Here is a 20088-nt window from a genome sequence, read left to right as displayed (position 1 = left end):
TATCAGGCACCATCTTAAGAGTTAGAGAGTCTTCACTTTCACCTCTGTGCCATGATGCAACAGCACAGCATTATCTAAAGGTTTTACCATTTCTGCCTGTTTGGGGGAAATTATTGTTACTTTGTATATTCACCTAAATCAGCTACAGACCATCAGTGTACAGTCAGGAGGATGAGCTGTGATGATCTCTATTATAACTGTGACAGGAGCTGTGTGCTCATCAGCAGTAACTGTTATAGAGGTGTCTGTGTCCTTCTCAAGGCAGTTCCTGTTGTAGGATTCATACAATATCCTACAATAATTATGTATGCCATTTAGGCCTCTTCTACATGGGCAACAGCGATATTGCTGCTACAGTGTTCCCCTGAAAATAAGACACTGTCTTATATAATTTTTTTGCCCCACAAGAGGCAGAGTGTCTTATTTTTTGGGGGAGTGTCTTAATACTCACCTAGCAGGCAGTGTCTGGGTCCCTCACGCTGGGTTGCGGCGCTCCGGGAGTCTTCAACACAGAGAGCATTCTCTTCCTGGTAATGGGGCTTGAATACCCTGCCTCTAGCAAGAGATGCAAGTGTCTTGGGTTTTATAAGCTAGGGCTTATTTTCGCATGCTACAAAACATCGCAAATGTGAAGGAACCCCAAGGAAAGCACAGGCTTCACATAAATGCGATTCGCAGCATTGTCGCACCGCGAGAAAAATCGCACGACCTTGTCGCCTGTGTGAAGGTAGCCTAAAGCTCAGGTCCTGCACCAAATCTAACAGTATATCAGCTTTGCCTGGATTATCCCTTTAAGTCCCTCCCCCACCCCCCACACCACAAGACGCTGTATACTCCACACAGTAAAATAGTTTATTTCCGTTTCCAATGCAGTAATTCTCTTAAAAACAACCAAAAAAAAAACAAAATACAAATAACGATAAGTTAAAATAATATAAAAAACCTAAATAAGTTATTTTCTTCCTACAAAAAAAAAAAAAAATGTGCAAACCGGTCGTTCAGACAAACTTTTACAGCTTTGATTTTAGTATATTTCATTTTTTCCCCTCTGTAAAGAATAAAGATCGCAGCATGGGGTGGGGGTGCGGAATTAAAAATCTTCAGTGCTTTGGGAGTAGGAGAATATCAATGCAACAATCCCAGCCAGCCTCTAGACACTGTGGACCTTGCAAGACTGACAGACATGCGTTACGCCATACGGACGGACAAAAATAAAATAAACATACGGGTGTAACTTTAGGAGTAACCTAAAGGCCAATAATCATAGGAGTCACTGCTAACCCCAAACATACCCATCCCTATTGCTGCAGCTCGACTTATTTCAGTCTGCAGTTGTCAAACTGTCCATGTGGTGGCAGTAGTTGATGCAAGTGCAGTTTCCCAGCCGAGACCATCGATTTATGGAGCGCATGAAGAGCCGTCTATGTAAAATTCAAGTAAGCTCATAAGTAAAGAATTGCTAAAAACTAAAAGCGGCAGCAACGTGTGGTTTTTAGGAGCCGTGAATGGCTTTTGGGAAAGGCCTACCAAATAAAACTTTTGGGCAAGAGGAGCGAATCAACAGCTCCGATCATCTCTCCCGTACAGAAACACACACATATACACATTTTATGAGCTCGTTAGAGCCCAACACGAGGCAGCGCAGAAGTATGCAGCTTTTCACACCAGTCGGGGATTTTGGACTACAAAAGCCCTTTATAAGAATTCATATATTAGTGTGGGGCAAACATTACACGAGGCTCCATCAATGAAGGGGTTAAGAATCTCATGTTGCCCGCTTCATCTGCAGAGACCAAAAAAAAAACTTTGGCAGTAAAGATGAAATACACAAAAACCTTAAATATCCAAATGGAAAGGAAAACCTGACTGCAGATAAATATGTGCCCCCCTCTCCCCAATGAAAATAATAATCTACATTCACTGGCTGTATACATAAATATGTGGGGTAGTCTGTATCAGGGGAGGGGGGCAGCTCTGGAGAAAATGACGGATATTAAAATCCACAGGCCGGACCATTGTTCCTTGATACAAAGAAAATTCTGTGTTGTAGCGTGGCAGGATTTCAAGTGTGCCCACTAGGCGGCGCCACAATGCTATCAATAACTATGAAACATCTACAGAAATGTTTAAAAGAGAACCCCTGCCCCCCTATGTCTGCTGTGATTAGCGAGACGGCTTCTTGATTGTGTGGAGTTTCCAGGATCGGAGCCTATAAAGCATTGGTGTGCATCTTGTCCCGCAGAGGAGGCGAATAGCGCCTTATTGCTTAGTTCACGGATGACTTCGGAGCTAACGAGAGCATCGGGACTGGATACAGCGACTGCAGGGCTTGGGTGGCGGCGACAACGGCGCTGTTACTCACTAAGGACCTCTAGTGGTCGAAAAGAAAAAATAATGATCTGCTGAACATCATTGAGGGGGTAGAAGGTGGCGAGAGAATGAAGTTCAGGTTTTACAGAACGGCGGGTGTCGTACCTGGATCCTCAGAGGCAGCTTAAAGCTCTTTGATGTAGCTGAAGAGAACTTAAGACATAAGCAGGCAGAATGTGATCGAGTCAATGGCGTCATTATGGAGCGCTCGCTTCACATAAAAAACAAGCGCCCCTCCCTCATCCATCCATGTTTGGCCCTGGCAGGATTGGAGGACGCCGTCACAGCGTATAGGATCCTGGCATCAGGACAAACATTGAAATGTTCACAGTTTGGTAGGACTGAACGCCCCATTCCCCGTGTAGTGTCAGTCCAGTGACGGCCAGGAGGGGATATAGAATCTCTGTAAGGATCCTTCTAGTAGGCGTTCCATCCATAGGGACAGCTTATTTAATTTCTTCTTTATGTGGCCCGCCCCGGACCCCAGGGAAATCTTCCTTAAACCGTCCCCACTGGGAGAGCAGAGGTCTCCCTCATCTGAGAGCTTCTCATCTTCCAGCGTGGACTGCGCTTTAAAGAGACAGAAGTATTTTTTGTGTCCGTTCAGAGCCAGCACGTACCCGGTGTAGTCGCGCTCCAGAAAATGCTCGTCGTACTGATAGGCGATGGGTGCTGCATCCTGGGCGAACTCCAACAGGTATTCCAGCCACTCGCGATGCTTGTCCAGGTTGAGGAAGGAGAAGTGAAGGGAGCTGCTCCTGTGACAGAAGATATATGTGCATTACTATATAGGTGCATTATACAGACATGGATGCCATCATCGTTCAGGTGTCACTAGAACAGTTCTGCTGAGAGATATACACACATGTAGCAGAGCTGAACAGGTTACAGATCAGTTTTGATGTCCTCTGATCTCATAGAGCATCAAACCAAATTACAGACGATCTGTAATTACTAACAGGAAAAAAAAAGGAAGGTCTTAAAAGGGGTTGTCTAGTTGTAAACTTGCGATGCCCTATCCACGGGACAGGCTACCAGCAGTAGATGTGCGGGGTTCTGCCACCTGGGACCTCCGCTGATCAAACATTTACTATGTTGGTGTGCTTGTGCACAGAGACGGTTTCTACAGGAAACGGACAGCAATGTTTCCACTGCAGTGGCCAGGCTCGGTATTGCAGGCTAAATTGCAATTGAAGTGAATGACTTGTAATACAGAGCCTTGCCACTGCAGTAAGGACAGAGCTGTCTGCTTCCTGCAGAAATCAGCTGCATGCCAAGCACACAGGCCCAGCAAACAGCTAATCTGTGGGGGTCCTGTACTGCACTCGCCCACCAATCTACTGTAGATTGGTCATCGGTAATTTACAGCTGGACAACCCCTTTAAAGAGTAACTGCGCTTTTTAAAAACTTGTCAGTGTAACACGTCAAAAGTTTTGATCAGTGGGGCTCTGAGTGTTGAGACCCCTTTTGATCGCTTCAATAAGGGGTTGCAGCACTCACACAAGCATTGTGCCCCTTCAGCTGTCTTCGCTGCCCTACAGTTCCGCTCAGCTGCTGAAGATTGGTGCACAGAGGACTATAGAAGTCTATGTGTCTGTCTTCAGCTGCTAAGAGGAACCAAGGGGGCATAGCACTGAAAGGAAGGGGCTACAGTACTTGTCCAAGCAATCAGAGAGGGTCTCAGCACGCAGACCCCCACTGATCAAAACTTTTGACATGTCAAAAAGTTTTACAAAGTGCAGTTCATCAGTAAAAAATCAGTAATATGAGGAGGACTTAGTCAAAATTATTCTAAACACATTCAGGTGGAGAAAATATTCAGTATGCCAGGCTGAGAGGAGGGCTGGCATGTCATCCCTGCCAGGCTGCTAACCCCCTTCTCAGCTGTTGGCACAGGGACAATGCATCATTGAGTTGGGACAGACTGATTGCCGGTAACATCTGCACTCTCCATTAATGAGTACCTAGCAACCAGGCTGACTGGAACTGAGTGGAGGGCAGAGAAGACACAAGGCAGCTTGCCAACCTTGAAAGCAAACTTATTAACTCCTTCCTGCACATGGGCATGCAGTTACATCCACTGCATGACAAAACAGCTGTAACTGCACTATAAGAAGCAGATGTAACATAAAGCCTAAAACCTGTACAAAAGACTTCTCTGGTCTCTGATAAACCAAGATGGCTGCAACTGCTCCTCTAACTGCGTTATAGACCAATGATGCATACTAATACACAGGGTGTTAGACATTACATGCTGCCTTCATTGGCCAGAGCAGCCAGCGTGAGCCGCATTGGCTAGTCAGAGCAGCACGTAATGTCTTAGATCATCGATGCATACTAATGCGCTGTGTGCATCAAGCAGTCAGAGAACCCGCGTGGCCATCTTGGTTCGTCTGGGACTGGAGGATCGCACTAAGGGACCCTTCACATGTGCAGAATAAAGATGCAGGAAATTCTGCATGTATACATTGTGGGCTATGGAGGAGAAATCTGCCGCTCTCCCACAAACGTATGCCGCGCAGCAAAAAAAAAAAAAAAGACAAAACCGGTAAGGCTGGGTTCACACAGGGCGGATTTGCCGCGCGGAATTTCGCCGCGGCAAATCCGCCCGCGACCGCTAATCTCGGGATTAGCCAACCATGTGGACGAGATTTCTCAGAAATCTAGTCCACACGGGACGGCCAATCCGCTGCAGCAAGTCTGGCTGTAACCGCGGCAGCATGTAAGATGCAGCATGTCTATTTACTTTTACTTTCGTCTATGGGAGCGCCGGCCGCAACAGAAAATCGAGCAGCTGGGCCGCTTCAAAGCCGCCGCGGTTCTCCCGGCGGAAATCTCGCAGTTTTTGCTGCAGCCAAACCGCGAGATTTCTGACGGGAGTACTCACCTAGGCGGTGGCGTCTGAGTCCCTCGCACTGGTGTCCAGCGCTGCGGCAGTCTGCCGTGTCCTCAGCACTCGCTTGCTTGAGGCGGGGTATTCAAAACCCCGTCACCAGAAAGTACTGTGATTGGATCACAAGCGCCACTGGCTCAGCCAATCAGAGCCAGAGCTCGATCATTCACAGCCATTCACTGAATGACATCACTGAATGGCTGTAATTGGTTCATCGGGCACCAGCTCTGATTAGCTGAGCAACGGCGCTCATGATCCAATCACAGCACTCACTTGCTGGAGGCAGAGTATTCAAAGCCCCGTCACCGGTAAGAGTGCTGTGTCAACACTGAGGATTACACTGCAGCCTGCCGCAGCGCAAGAGACCAGCACGAGGACCCCTACCCCCACCCCACCGAAAATAAAAGACACTGTCTTTTGGGGCAAAAAATTAATATAAGACAGTGTCTTATTTTCAGGGAAACACTTAGTCAAACAAGGAGCAAAGCTGCAAGGCCTCCATTTGATTCCAGGATTTAGACCAAACAATAGCACAGTCGACTACGCAATGCTGCACAAATGCTGGAAACAAAAAACTTCTAAAATAGAGGCCGACGCCTCATCAGCTGTCTTTGCTGCTGATCGGCTCCTTTCGGCAGCTGAGTATGGATGCATATACTTCTATAGACTGATGTGTAGATTTCTTCAGCTGCTGAAAAGAGCACTTAGGCAGCAAAGCGAGCCAAATGGGCACAGCGCTTAGGTGAGCGCTGCAGCCCCTTATTTCAGCACCTGAAGCTCCATTAATGGAAACTTGACATGTCGTGCTGACATGGCAAAAGTTTTTAAAAATTGCAGTTACTCTTTAACAACTGCCTTGTCCCCCCTCTGAAGTAGAAGGTGCATGGACTTTATAGCAAGACTTTATCTTACTGCAGTTTTGGCTCTTCGTGTGGGGACACAAAAATGAAAACTTTAAAAGGTCTTCGACACCATAATAGATTTGGTCTTGAAGGGGTTAATGCATATATGACAATTATATGGAGAGATTCCTTAAACTCGCAATTAGCCCACGTTCATACCAGACTGCACTCACCCAGTAAATGTGTATACTTCCTGGGCAAACTTCTGCAGCAGACTGGCCTTGGTGGAGCTGGAGAGGATGAGGACAACGTTCATATGGCCTGGACGCAGGCGGACGAGGTTACTCATATAATTCACATCTGTTAACTCCGTCACCTCCACAAAGCCTTTCTTAGGAACCCTGTCAGGAAATAAGGAGCGTAAGAGTCAATGATAGCAGGGTATATGGCGATTGAGCTATCCCTGCAGTATATATCTTGCATCTGGCTTCATTTCCTGTGAGTTGAGTCTTTAAGTGTCAATGATGGAGCAAGAAACATTTACTTGCCATTTCTACACCTTTGCCAGGCACCTCCATCTTACCTGGTACTCTCCTTGGTGAAGTTGGTCTCGCTGCTCCTCTCCTTGTCGCTTGTTTCTTCTTTATCAGATGGAACAGAATCTCTCTCATCGCTGGAATCACTGCAGAAGACAGACAAAGGGTTAACGCAAGTCTTAATCCCACCAGAGAAATTACATCTCCAAGAAAATCCACGTTTACCTGAATGCCTGCACAATCACCGTGCCGAAGAGAATGAAGAGAGCCGAGAAAATCAGAGACAGCAGCGGCATCATCTCCCTCCTGTGGAGACACACATAATATTCTCCCATTCAGATATCAGACAGCAATGCACAAAATGTTAAGAGGGTTTTCCAGGACTTTACAATTGATGACCTATCCTCAGGATAGGTCAATAGTTAATCGGTAGGGGTCCGCTGCTCAGGACCTCGTGATCAGCTGTTATTGGCCCAGCTGTCAGTCCGGAAGTTGGCAGTGCTGCCCACATTGCAGTGGCCTGGGTTGGTATTGCAGGCACAGTTCAATGAAATCAATTCAATTCCAACTCAGGTGGCTGCAATGCAGATGGAGCCCTCAGCTTCCACCTCCACTGTAAGCTAGGGAGACCTGAGCGACAACCCTCCACCAATCAGCTATTGATGACCTATCCTGAGGATAGGTCATCAATTGTAAAGTCCTGGGAAACCTCTTTAACAGAACAGCAGTACAGGTTTTTAACCCCATGCAGGCTTTAGGCCTCCTGCACATGGGCGGAATTTCCGCCCGTACACGCCTGCATAGGATTGCATTACAATACGCAATCTTATGCAGACGGCCGCGATTTTTCTGTGCGAAATCACGTGCAGAAAACAAATCGCGGCATGCTCTATATCTCTGCAAGCCCCGCACAAAAATGTCACTCCCCGGCAGTCGGCTCCGGTCTGCGCATGCGCCAGCACATGAAGGATCTGGGGGCGCGGGAGCAGGTGAGTGACACGCTGCTCTCTGCAGGGGCATGGGTCGGATCCCGCTGCGAGAATTCTCGCAGCCGGATCCGACCCGGCCGTCTGCAGGCGGCCTTAGACTTACACATCCATCATGGCACAATAAATGTAACTTATTTATGGAGCTCGGTTCAGCATTATACAGCCTCCTAATGGGAAAATGCACTACCAAACCCTAATGGCCCATCATTAGGATAAGTGCAATCGGTGAGGGTCCGACTCATCCATAACTTTGATTCTTCTGATTAGTGAGAGTCCTGGAGGTCAAAGAATCAAACATTGATTGTCCACCCTAAAACAGGCCATGATTGTTTTGATCCCTTGAGCAAAATTATGATACCGGAAGTGCAGAGGGGCTAAAGTTTTGGGTCATCTCCTTCCAGGATTAAACGTTAGGAAGCAGTGACCCGCTGTACTGGAGCAAGACTTACCAGTTATTATGTAAGACGCTCTCCCATACATCTGACCAGTAGTCAACTGCAGTGTAGAACCAGCGCAGGAGAAACACCTAACAACAAGAAGATATAATACAATTAGGAGGAGTGTGCAGATATCGGAGGTGCAGGAGGCCGAGTGATCCGTCTCACCTCCAACTATGTTAACCCCAATTTAGCAGGCGCTCTACGAGCTGGGAGATTATGGATCGTACAAGAGACGTCTTAGGGTCCTTTTACACAGAACGATTGTTGGGTACGAATGCGCCTGACGGTTGTCCCAGCAATTATCGCTCTTGTGCTTTGAAGTTTCGCTTGCACGAACTGAATGACAAACGAATTATCATTCAGTCGCTGGCAGCATATGCACTGAACGATCATTCAGCTTCCTGCAATCCAGCAAGAATCTGAATAATAATCAGTGTAAAAAGGCCCTTAAAGAGCAGTGCAGATCTGATTGTATTTGACTTCTAGAGCATCTGCCCATTTATGGATACAACATCTTCTTAGAGCCTATGCAGATGAGTGTCCAATATGGTCCATTAAAAAAAACAAAAAAAAACAAAAAAAAGAACTGATTTTAATCCATTTATATGACTGTATTGTATCTGTATGTGCTGCGTGTGTTTTTTACAGCCATGCATCATCCATTTGTCATCCAGTCCCCCCACCCCCAACAACCGGAGGCCCAATTCGTTTTCCTCATAGCATTGCTTAGCAATGATCTGTGAAAGACAGAGTGCATATGCATGTCAGCCATGTACATGGTTTACTTTCTGCACTCACTGACTTAAATGAGTGACTTGTCTGACATGGAGCATCGGTCCGTGTAGTAACACTCATGCCTGCATAGCCCCGTTAACTGTAAGGGGTCAGGGTGCTGTCAGCTGCAAATATTAACAAGCACAGGGCCGTGAAAAATCACTTGTGTGAATAAGCCCTTATCTAACAGAGGGAGCCAAAAATGGAAGGGCCCCCCTGTAGTGTGAAAAGGGGAGTTATTTAAAGTGGGACCTAAAGTTTTATGTACCTATAGAAGATTCTTTTTCGTTACTAACACTTACAGGCGCAAGCTCATCGTTTAAATCAGACAGGATGGTCTCAGAAGACAAGACGCTGGGGTCTTTCCTCAATTGATCTAAGAAATCCAAGAGAACAAACTTGTTCTCCTCGCTGCCACTCCAGACGCTGGCCAGGGTATTATACACTATTCTGCCGGCTGAGTTCCGTCTTTCCAGGATCGAAACCTGCAGGAGTATAAAATAACGTAAACCACTGTTCTCTATGGAGCAGGCAGCCTTAGTGGACAGTTTCATGTCTCTGATCCACAGAAGCCAGTAATACAGTTCAGTTATAATGCAGCTGAGTATATCCCAGCCAGTCTAAACATTACAGTACATACGGAGGAGTCGCCAGGCTTTATATCTTCCCCTAGCAGCAAGCCAGTGAGCTCTCGTTGGCGTTCCTTGAAGACATGGACAAATCGAACTGTGTCCTTGGTATTAGCCGACGCAAAAGCAAGGAAGGCTTCATAGGTATTGTGGAATGGCTCCCCCTCCCCGGTGAGGAGAACGACACAATATCTGTACAAAAACAAAACAACTTCATCAACAGGAGGGCAGGAAGTGCAGGAACTGCTGCAGTCAGGGGTTGGATACCATAAAACAGCATTCACTTTTAACCCTTTCCAATCCAATGTCGGGCCTGCCCCGACATCATCATTTTCCTCCACAGCTCCGATGTCGGGACAGGCCCGACACTGCAGTGCAGGGGTGCACATGCACTCCTGCACTGGTCCCCCATCGAGGAGAAGGCAGAAAGGGTTTTTAACCCTTTCTGCCTTCTCCTTTACACATTACATAGCGCTCAATTAGCGCTATGTAATGCACGCAGATTCCGGCCGGCGATCACGTGACCGCCGGTGTCACCTGACCCTCAGCAGTCACATGATTGCCGAGCCGGGAGGCCCAAGGGAGAATGCGGAAGTATTCCTTCCGCGTTCCGCCCGGCAATCATGTGACCGCCGGATGTCACTTGACCCCAGCTGGCACATGACTGCCAAGCCGGGAGGCTGAAGGGAGAATGCGAAAGCATTACTTCCGCATTCCGCCTGGCAATCATGTGACCGCTGGGTGTCACCTGACCCCAGCTGTCACATGATCGCCAAGCCGGAAGGCTAAAGGAAGAATGCGGAAGTATTACTTCCGATTCCCCCGATGGTGATGTGACTGCAGGCCCCCTCCTGAACTGTCAGATCAGGAGGGTGAAGGAAAAAAATTTTTCTCAGCCATTCTCCCCAGCTCCAATTTATTTGGTGCTAGGAAGAATGGATGAGAAAAAATAAATGGATTGGAAAGGGTTAACATATACAGAATATGATGTACTGCTATATTTGTCTGTGTATCACAGTACATACGGTATGACCTTAGTAGCGATTCTTACTTGCGCTGACGGTGAGATTTCCTTACAGGACACAGCTCCTGAAATAGCTTCTGATTAGTCAGCCTGGCTGCTAAGAGGAATTTGTTGGTAGAAATGAAGTCATCGATTACTTGTTTCTTCATCCCACGTGCCTAGAAAGAGACAGATAAAAAAAAATTATATCTAATGTTCATTTCATCTAGGCTTCAGTCAGGGGTGCAGAAGACTGATACCCTTTCCCTAAAGTTAAAATGTGCAATACACAGTTCACCTGCCACCCTATAATCGGTGGTGCTGCAGGACAGTAATATGGCCTCCACAGCATTACTTCCAACTCGTTAGCCCCCCTCAATGTGCCACAAAAGCAGCCATATACTAGAATTTACCTGCACCACATCAGCCGGCTTGTGAATGTGCTCTTTGAAGACCAGCATGGTTGGGGCATACATGTTAATATTGTATTGACTGCTCATCTGTTCTGTCTCCCGTTGGCCAAGGTCCACATATCCAAATGATAGGTAACCCCTGTAGGCAAATGCAGTGAGCTGTAAGAAACAGAAAAAGAGTTAATGAATCCATGTTGTCAGTATGGACTGTAGACAGATAGAATTAAAGTGGCACTCTCATCATAGTAAGGGAGGAATCCTTACGGCCCAATGTCCATGGGCGGAATTAAAAAGCGGAATTAAACCGCGGATGATCCCCAGTTCAAGCCGCCCATAGACAATCATGAGTGCCCACAGCTGCATTTAGGCATGCGCATTTGATTTGAGGACCTTTTCGTCCAGAAAACAAAATCGCAGCATGCTCCATTTCGCTGCGAGTCCCGGATGGACGGCTTCCATTGAAGTCAATGGATGCCATCCGATCTGCAACCTGCTCGCAGCTGACACTGCATTCTGGCCACGGATCCTGTGGGAGGGAGGGACAATCCACTGCGCATGTGTGGTGGTGTGCCCACCCACATTCGCATTGAAAAGATGGAAGACCCGCACAGCCACGTAGAGGATCTAGAGTAATGTCCTCTTGCCGCGGGCAGGGTGGTATTCCGCTGTGGGCTCCCGCTCACGGCATCCAACTGGCCCGTGGACATAAGGGCCTCAGATTTCCCATCAGCCATCCGCAGCCTCATTCAAGTGCGTCACTGGGATGGAGACATGCAAAAAGTCCCTTCATTGATTCCAAAGACAGGTGTCCCAGAAGTTGGACCCCCACAATCAAAACGTTATGGCATATGTTAGCGATATGCCGTAACATTAATAGATGAGAAAACCCTTTAAGGGTACATTAGGGACCCCCTACACACAGGTGGAAATTCCACGGCTGGATTTCCTGCAAAAGTTCCGCCCCTGCCCGCTGCCATAGGATTGCATTAGATAATGCAATCCTATGCAGACAGCCGCGATTTGACTGCATGAAAACTCGCATGGTAAACAAATCGCGACAGGTTCTATTTCTGTGTGAGCCCCGAAGAGGCCCGCACAGAAACATTACTGGTGACGCCTCGGTTCTGCACTGCGCATGTGCGGCTGTGCGCCAGCCGGCACATCCCAGTGCAGAGAGTGAAGACGCCAGATGGGCGAGTATAAGGTGAATACTGGGGCACGGGTCGCATCCTGCTGCGAGAATTCTCTCAGCAGGATCCAACCCGGCCGTGTGTAGGCGGCCTTACACTGGCATTAGATTTTCAGTCACAAAATGACCTCCAGTGGGCTACCGTCGGAACAGACTCCATGAGGGCCCGATGTCCTGTAGTGGGCTTATGTTGATAGCCCAGCACCATGCAGTTCGACCGGCAATCGCCAAAAGAACACCAGAATTGGCACATCCACCACTGGCGCCCCATTCTCTTTACAGATTAAGGGAACACTTAAATCACACCGCAGATCTCGAACGAAAGACTGAAGTTGAAAATCTTTACCAATGTGCGATTTAAAGGGGTATTCCCATCTCGGCTTCTCAAAGCTGAGATGAGAAACCAGTGCTATTGTGGCCAGCCACCCAGCCAGTGACTATGGAAGTGAATAGAAGCTATAGAAACAGCATAGCAAAGCAGGCTATGCCATTACTGTAACTTGGCGAGTTAAGGAAACTACGTAACGAGCTGTGCCATGTTTCCATAGCTACCATTCACTTCCACGAGAACTAAGTAAACTGTGCTGGCTGACCCACTTGGCTGTTTCAGACAGGTGGCCAGAAACAAGAGGACGGTTTTTCTATCTTGGCTGTGAAAAGCCAAGATGGGAAACCCCTTTAAGTATTCCTTTTATCTTTTTAAGTGGTATACTATACTAGAACTAGACTATATACTACACATAGAATGTGTGTGGCCCCTGATCGCTGGCCCTTACCTTGTAGATCAGTGGGACAGGAGGCATCTGATCGAACAGGAGGACGTGGGGCTTATTTTCCTGCTGCCAGTTGGATAAGAATCGGATATAATTTTTATCTGTAATCTGGAAGAGAGAACAAATGGATGGATGTAAGAGGATTTCAGGAGCCCCTGGCTTCACCCCATCCAGTGATCTCAGTGGCAGTGTCTCACCTTGTCCACTAGATTTCCCGGAAGTAAACCTTCCACAAAGTGTCGGAGGTTTTCCCGTATGACGGCGTTGTGAAAAAAGGAGATCTTCCCATTAATCACACCTAAAATGGACGGGGTGCTATGTGCACCAAGATGGTGAGCCAGCCGCCTCTCGTACCCAGCATGCACCACTCCTATGCCAACACCTGAAATGATAGAACAAACGTTAGATAGATAAACTCAAACAAGTCAACCATAAATGTACACCGTGATATCACCAGCAGAAGAGAGAGTGCAGCTCTGGAGTATAATACAGAATATGTAATGTATGTACACAGCAGGTATACCGTTTATGTAATTTTACTCTGCATGTAAAGTGGAGTTTAAACCTATAGTTTAGGTCATAGTATAGACAAGAGCGAACACATACCTAACCCCTCCAACTCCTGCACCACCTCCTTCCATACGGGTTCAATGTGGATGCAGCTGAAGCACCAATCGGAAGTGATCTTGATGAGGTAGGGCTTGCGGAAGCTGTCAGGAACCACCTCGTTGATATAGTGGGAGAACTGCAGGAGATACTTCTCATCTGTGGAATCCCTGCGCTCAGAGTTAAAGGGGAAGTGGAAGAAGGACTCATCAAAGTAGAAGCTGTCATGGAAATGGCGGAAATGGTGATGCTGCTGCTGGGAGTAACCCTGATTCTCTCCTATATCTCCATAGCGGTCGTAGTTTGTCCTCTTCTCTTCATTTGAAAGAATCTAAAGGGTCAGAGGTTACAAAAGATTTAAGCTATGATCCAACAGCAATTTCAGCTAAGATAAAAGGTTGTGCAGCCAAAGGTCTAAGTGTGCCCTGCGACATCGCAAACTAATAGAGGTATTTATGGTTGTGTTGCGGCTTGCAGATTTCTGAGAAATTAAACACGATTACAGCCAGTTGACTCTGCCTCTTTTTTTTCAGAGCCTGCATGGTTTCATCAAACTTATGGACTTAAGTTAGACAACACCTCCCATCACATGACCAGGAGAAGCGCATGTGGTGTACCTCTGCTATTGGACAACCCACTTCCTCAGTAAAGCAGTGGGGAAGCTTCCATATGTCCTTAGGCATATATGCCCTCGGCTGCAGCAAAAAAACCCCGCAAGATTTCCATCGGGAAAGCGCTGCTTCAAAATCCATGGCACTTAGACACGGGTTTTGGAGCGGTTTGGCCACACGTTTTTCCGTTTCGGCCGGCACTCCCATAGAGGAGAGCATGGCCATAACTAAGAAAAAAAAGAATGGACATGCTGCAGCCAGGAAATCCACACCTCGGCGCCGGCTTTGCCGCGACGGATTCGCCATACCATGTGGACGAGATTTCTGAGAAATCTCTCATCCACATGGCTGCCTAATCCCAGGATTAGCTGCAGCGAAATTCCGGACGAAATTTCTGCGGCAAATCCGCCCTGTGTGAACCCAGCCTAAGGCTGCCCTAACCAGACCACTTCCATACCTCATAGGCTTTGCTGACTTGGATAAATTTATCTTCTGCACCGGGGTTCTTGTTTTTATCGGGGTGCCTGAAATGAACAAGACAAATTTTTCAGTTTGCAGAAATGAAAAGTAGAAAAAAAAAAAAACAATCTGTGTGACCTAAAAAGCTAAAATAAGCCACAGCGGGAAATTTAACAGCACATAAACATGAAATAACACTGAATCATCAGGAGCAGTAAGGGTCCACGGCGAATCACGCCGGCCGAGGCTTCCCATAGCATTGCTATGGAAAGCACCGGAACCTGTCCACGAGCGGAGAGTCATTGTGATTCTCCGTTCATGGCGAGCAATTCGCTGCATGGTGCAAATTGGCCCGATTCTCCGCGGTCAGCCTATCTAGTCGCATCGCCCGCGGACAGGGGGCCTAAAGGTGCTTTTAGACGGAACGATTATAGTTTTTATTTATTTTTTTGAAAGCTGTCAAATAAGAGGAAGTGAATGATAATTGTTGGGTCTACTCACGAGCCAAAGCCCAAACAATAATCCTTCACTTCTCATTTAATGCAGGCAGAAACCTCATCGTTTGCTCGTTCACTGATCGTTCCGTTTAAGCAGCGCTCCTTCAGTGGTTCTCACTTATATAGTGAATGTGAAAGACTGAATGATTCCCGTTTGAACGAGCCAACGATGTAGGCCGTACGACAGCGAACAGCCGGCGGTGACGTCACTCGCTCGTTCAAACGATAATCAGCTCATCTAAAACAACCGCGAACATCTGTAGACTCGAGGCGCACGTTGATAATCTGCGTTTCTATGTTTGCGCCATGTTGTTGATCGTCATGGTAACTGCACCCACCACTCTCTGGCCAATTTCTTGTAGGCTTTCTTAATGTCCGCCTGGCTTGCTGTCCGGCTCACTCCCAGAATACGGTAGGGGTCAAAGTCGACTGCCGAGAGGATCTTGAGAGCTAGGATCAGAAATACCAGAAACCGCCAGTGGAGGTGCAGTTTTCGGTGTCCCATATCTCACGCCGTCTCACTGGAAAAGAGAAGACATTATTTATGATAAGCTGCAACTTACAGCAGAAACTGAAATCATACATCTCTAGTCACATCCAGAGCTGCATTCAGGACTGAAAATGTACAGATATGGCTAAGCTGCTACTGATAAGAGCCAGAATGACTCCTGCATTGTATGAGATGCATTGTGCTTCCCTTTAGCAGCACCCCTCAGTTGTCTGCGGCACTAATAGGGTTCATATGACAGTATTACCATGCCCCCTAGTGGCAGGAAAGGCAAATCTTCCAAGTCATTTGACGATTAAATGATATAGGATAGGGGGATAGATCAAAGTTGAATGACAGGGACAGTGGTTGCTGGTGAGGTCTCCAAAATGTCAGCAGGGACTAGAGCTCAGCGGTCCATCATAGCCACCCATCTAGCTGCCCTATGGGAGGCGCTATGCAGCATTAGGCAGGTATTACTGTGTAATAAGGACAAAGTCGGAAAGTGTGTTGTCTCTCCTTGAGAAGAGCACCTAGAAGGTGAGTGAGGAGACTTGTAAGGCCATGCATGCTCCTCTGGGTAATATGCAAATAAGGGAGATAGGAGTGATAGGAGTTGACTGATTGTGGCTGTTAACTATTTGGACTTGGCAGTCTGACCACACGTCTAAGCAGCCAGTTGGGGAGACTCTCTCCTGACAGCAGAATCCAAATAGTTAACGACCGCAACCAATCAACTCCTATCATGGCCATTGCTGGTGGCAGCCGCCAACTAAGGAGCGGGCAGCCGCCAACTAAGGAGCGGGCTCTGCTTGTGTACCCACTCCATACACCCTTTGCAAAGACAAAATTTACATTATGCTGCTGGGAAGGGGTTAATATTTTTTTTTTAAAAACATAAAAATGTATACATTTATAAAAAACCTTTACCCATTCTTTATGTAGGAAAAACAAAACAGAAGTGTAATTGGTCGCTCCGCATCCAAGGAGGTCCGAATATATCGCTATTTGTTCTACACAGTGCGAATACCGGAATTACTTTTTTCGACCTTCAGCCCGCTTTTTATGATGTTTAGTGCGGTGTTTCAGCCGCCAAGCTAAACGCGTCAGGTGGTTTCAATGGGACTTCTCAGACTATCGTTCGAGCACGACGTTTCTAATGCCGCAGTTTGAGTGCTTTTCTATTTTCGGGTGTTTAAACGTTTCCAAGCGCGATGCTTTACCCACTGAAATCAATGGGGAGCGGTTTCAGCACTGTAGGTAGAGCGGGGCGCACAGCGATTTACTGCGGTTTTGAGCGCAGCGTTCCATGCCACCAGAAGAGAAACAAAGTGCTGATGTCAGCGGCTGCTTTGCCTGCGGTGTTACTGCGCTAAAAGCACAACACCGCGGCGCAGGCAAACGCTCAGACCGCTCAGCGCCCTGTGTAGTGGCCCACGCTCATAATTGCAGGCTGGGGTCTCATTGAAATCAATGGGAGCCGCACCTGCAATTACAAGCGCCGGCCTCTACACAGGGGTCTGAGCAGCAGCTTTTGCCCCAACCCCTGGGTATCCTGGCACTGGCAGCATGACCTGGCTGGAAGACCCCTTCAAAACCACCTACCTAATTTATATAGCCTCCCCCCCCTCTGACCCAGTCAGGCCAGACCCCAGCAGACTTCTGGAGTGCCCCCGGTATCAGCAGGAGATCCTGCAAGTGGCTCAGTGCGGCCCCCGTGGATCCTGCAAGTTGCTCAGTGCGGCCCCCGTGGATCCTGCAAGTGGCCCAGCGCGACCTCCGTGGATCCGACTTGTTCCTCTCGATCTGATGTCATCACCTTCACCCCAGCTGATCCTGAGCAGTTCCTGCAGCGCAACTGGGCACATTATCCTGATGGGGGCGCTGCCATGAAGGGGGTACTTGTCTGTACAATTTCAGGTACGCGTCACCCCCACATGATGCCAGGACACAAGTACCCAGCAGCACATTGCCCATCATCTTGTCATCTTTCCATCCTGGTGCCATCTCCTCCCTGGGTCAGTGATGCATCTGGTCCTCCACAAGGCGTATAAAGGGATTCTTCAGACCGGGCGCCTTCTTCCATTGCTCCATGGCCCATTATCTGCCCATCGTAGGTGTTTTGGGTGGTGAATAGAATCACATGGGCACTATGCCAGTCTGCTGCCCCATAAACAGTGGGCTGCGATGTCCTTTGTGGTCCGACACCTTTCTATCATTGTTAGAATGTTGTCAGTGATTTGCCCTCCAGTCGTTCTTCTATGGGGTCCGACCAGCCGGCGGTCCTTATAACGAGTGTCAGACTACATCTAGTACTGTGTAACCCTAAAGACATATATGGGGTTCCATATGTATCAGTAGGCAGTATATGGGTGATGTGTGCGAGTCTGGATGCATACAGGGGTGTATATGTACGGCTATAGCAGGCGTGACGCACTATATGTAGGACAATATATAGTACATAGGTGTATATGGGGGTATATAAGTAAAACTGTATACATCAGCAGGGGTGTACACGGGGCACATATGCCGCATCAGAGCATACACGGAGGGGACGGACGGGGGAGGGGGGACGCAGGTGCCGCATTGGCTTGTACACTGGGTATATATGTAGGGCTATATACCGTGTTCAGGTGTATGCAGGGGTTGATATGTAGTAGTCGGGGGTCCGTGATGAGGGCGGGTTTATATATGTACCATTCGGGGGTATACAGTAGTATATATGAAGTATAAGAGGGTATACATGAAGCATTCGGGGGTACACAGGGGGTACAGGTGGCATTCGGGGGTGTACAGTAGTATATATGTAGTATTCAGGGGTACACAGGGCGTACAGGTACCATTCGGGGGTATACAGTAGTATATATTTAGTATACAAGAGTATATATGTAGTATTCAGGGGTACGCGGCAGTGTACAGGTACCATTCGGGGGTATACAGTAGTATATATGTAGTATTCAGGGGTACACGGGGGCGTACAGGTACCATTCGGGGGTATACAGTAGTATATATGTAGTATTCAGGGGTACACAGGGCGTACAGGTACCATTCGGGGGTACACAGGGCGTACAGGTACCATTCGGGGGTACACAGGGTGTACAGGTACCATTCGGGGGTACACAGGGTGTACAGGTACCATTCGGGGGTACACAGTAGTATATATGTAGTATTCAGGGGTACACGGGGGCGTACAGGTACCATTCGGGGGTATACAGTAGTATATATGTAGTATTCAGGGGTACACAGGGGCGTACAGGTACCATTCGGGGGTATACAGTAGTATATATGTAGTATTCAGGGGTACACAGGGCGTACAGGTACACAGTAGTATATATGTAGTATTTAGGGGTACACGGGGGCGTACAGGTACCATTCGGGGGTATACAGTAGTATATATGAAGTATTCGGGGATACACGGGGGCGTACAGGTACCATTCCGGGGTACACAGTAGTATATATGAAGTATTCAGGGGTACACGGGGGGGTACAGGTACCATTCCGGGGTACACAGTAGTATATATGAAGTATTCGGGGGTACACGGGGGCGTACAGGTACCATTCCGGGGTACACAGTAGTATATATGAAGTATTCGGGGGTACACGGGGGCGTACAGGTACCATTCCGGGGTACACAGTAGTATATATGTAGTATACATGGGTATATATGTAGTATTCGGCTGTACGCGGCTGTTCACACATGTACGGCAGGGGGCGCAGTCGGCTCACACGTCACGGATGTTCCCGGCCGCTCATGGATGTGACACGGAGCAGTCGGGGAGGAGAAGGGCTGCAGGTGACATAACAGGACATGATGTAACCCGGCGGCTCCAGCTGCTGACAGCCGCGCTTCTCCCACAGGCCGCGGCCGCCCCTCACCTCTCTCCCGGCGGCAGCGCGCTGTGTCCTCCCGTGTGTAGGGCCTCGTCCCGGCTCCGCTCCCTCCGTTGCTCCCGGCTCACTGCCCCATTACGGCCTCAGTCTCACCTCACACACGGAACCGGAAGACGGACAGCAAGTCCCGCCCATCAACCTTTGCCGAAGCTGGCTGACTGACGGCAGTTTCATCCAATCACCGTCCGCCGTCTTTGACTGGCATTCCCGTCTCCCTGTCACCATTGCTATGGATACTTGTTAGATCCCGCCCATGATGTCCCACGTGATCTCTTCCCTAGCGCCCTCCGGTTGCTATAACAACGGACCTGACACTTCGTATCCTGCATGTTATTGCGCTGTGATTTAACCCCTTCCTCCCCTCTCTGCAGTATCCAGTGTCCCCAGTCTTAACCCCTTCCTCTCCATATTATCCAGTGGGCCAACCTTAACCCCTTCCTCCCCTCTCCATAATATATGATACCCTCCTCATCACCAGGACAGACTTGAAAATGCTGCAGTCTCTCGTGAAACCCACCATGCTGCTTGAGATATGGCTCCTCCCACTGTCCGCAGCTATCGGCTTGACCAATCACGTGTGCTACCATGTTACTCTCAGTCTTACCGTTGCGCCATATTTACACGGGCGAGTGCGATATCGGCCCATGAAGCTCGGGCGTATATCGCACTTAAACCCGCAAGCGCG

The 20088-nt window shown here is 48.2% G+C and overlaps 1 protein-coding gene across 1 annotated transcript; it reads right to left on the bottom strand.

Annotated features, from left to right (window-relative positions):
- Positions 1-838: 838 nt before the first annotated feature.
- Positions 839-19518, bottom strand: DNAJC16 (DnaJ heat shock protein family (Hsp40) member C16). Its single transcript, XM_066606367.1, has 15 exons — positions 19389-19518; positions 15364-15546; positions 14527-14593; positions 13459-13789; positions 13050-13234; positions 12856-12960; positions 10891-11049; positions 10526-10656; positions 9486-9666; positions 9148-9330; positions 8081-8157; positions 6868-6948; positions 6690-6788; positions 6340-6507; positions 839-3128 (listed from the first exon to the last, which is right to left on the bottom strand). The coding sequence occupies exons 2-15, from the start codon at positions 15528-15530 to the stop codon at positions 2738-2740; spliced, it is 2325 nt and encodes a 774-aa protein (XP_066462464.1). The 5' UTR covers positions 15531-15546; positions 19389-19518; the 3' UTR covers positions 839-2737.
- Between the last annotated feature and the right edge of the window lie 570 nt (positions 19519-20088).

The sequence above is a fragment of the Eleutherodactylus coqui genome, chromosome 6 (assembly GCF_035609145.1).
Source record: "Eleutherodactylus coqui strain aEleCoq1 chromosome 6, aEleCoq1.hap1, whole genome shotgun sequence".
NCBI classification, from domain to species: domain Eukaryota; kingdom Metazoa; phylum Chordata; class Amphibia; order Anura; family Eleutherodactylidae; genus Eleutherodactylus; species Eleutherodactylus coqui.
The sequence above is the reverse complement of the archived record's forward strand: the minus strand, read 5'-3'. Positions and strand labels throughout refer to the sequence as shown.

Coding starts and splice junctions, on each gene's coding strand:
- DNAJC16 (XM_066606367.1), bottom strand. CDS start 15,530: ATGGGACACCGAAAACTGCACCTCCACTGGCGGTTTCTGGTATTTCTG. Junction 11,050..12,855: donor CTGTCCCACTGATCTACAAG/GTAAGGGCCAGC, acceptor TGTTTCTTACAG/CTCACTGCATTTGCCTACAG. Junction 9,331..9,485: donor TAAAGCCTGGCGACTCCTCC/GTATGTACTGTA, acceptor ATACTCCTGCAG/GTTTCGATCCTGGAAAGACG.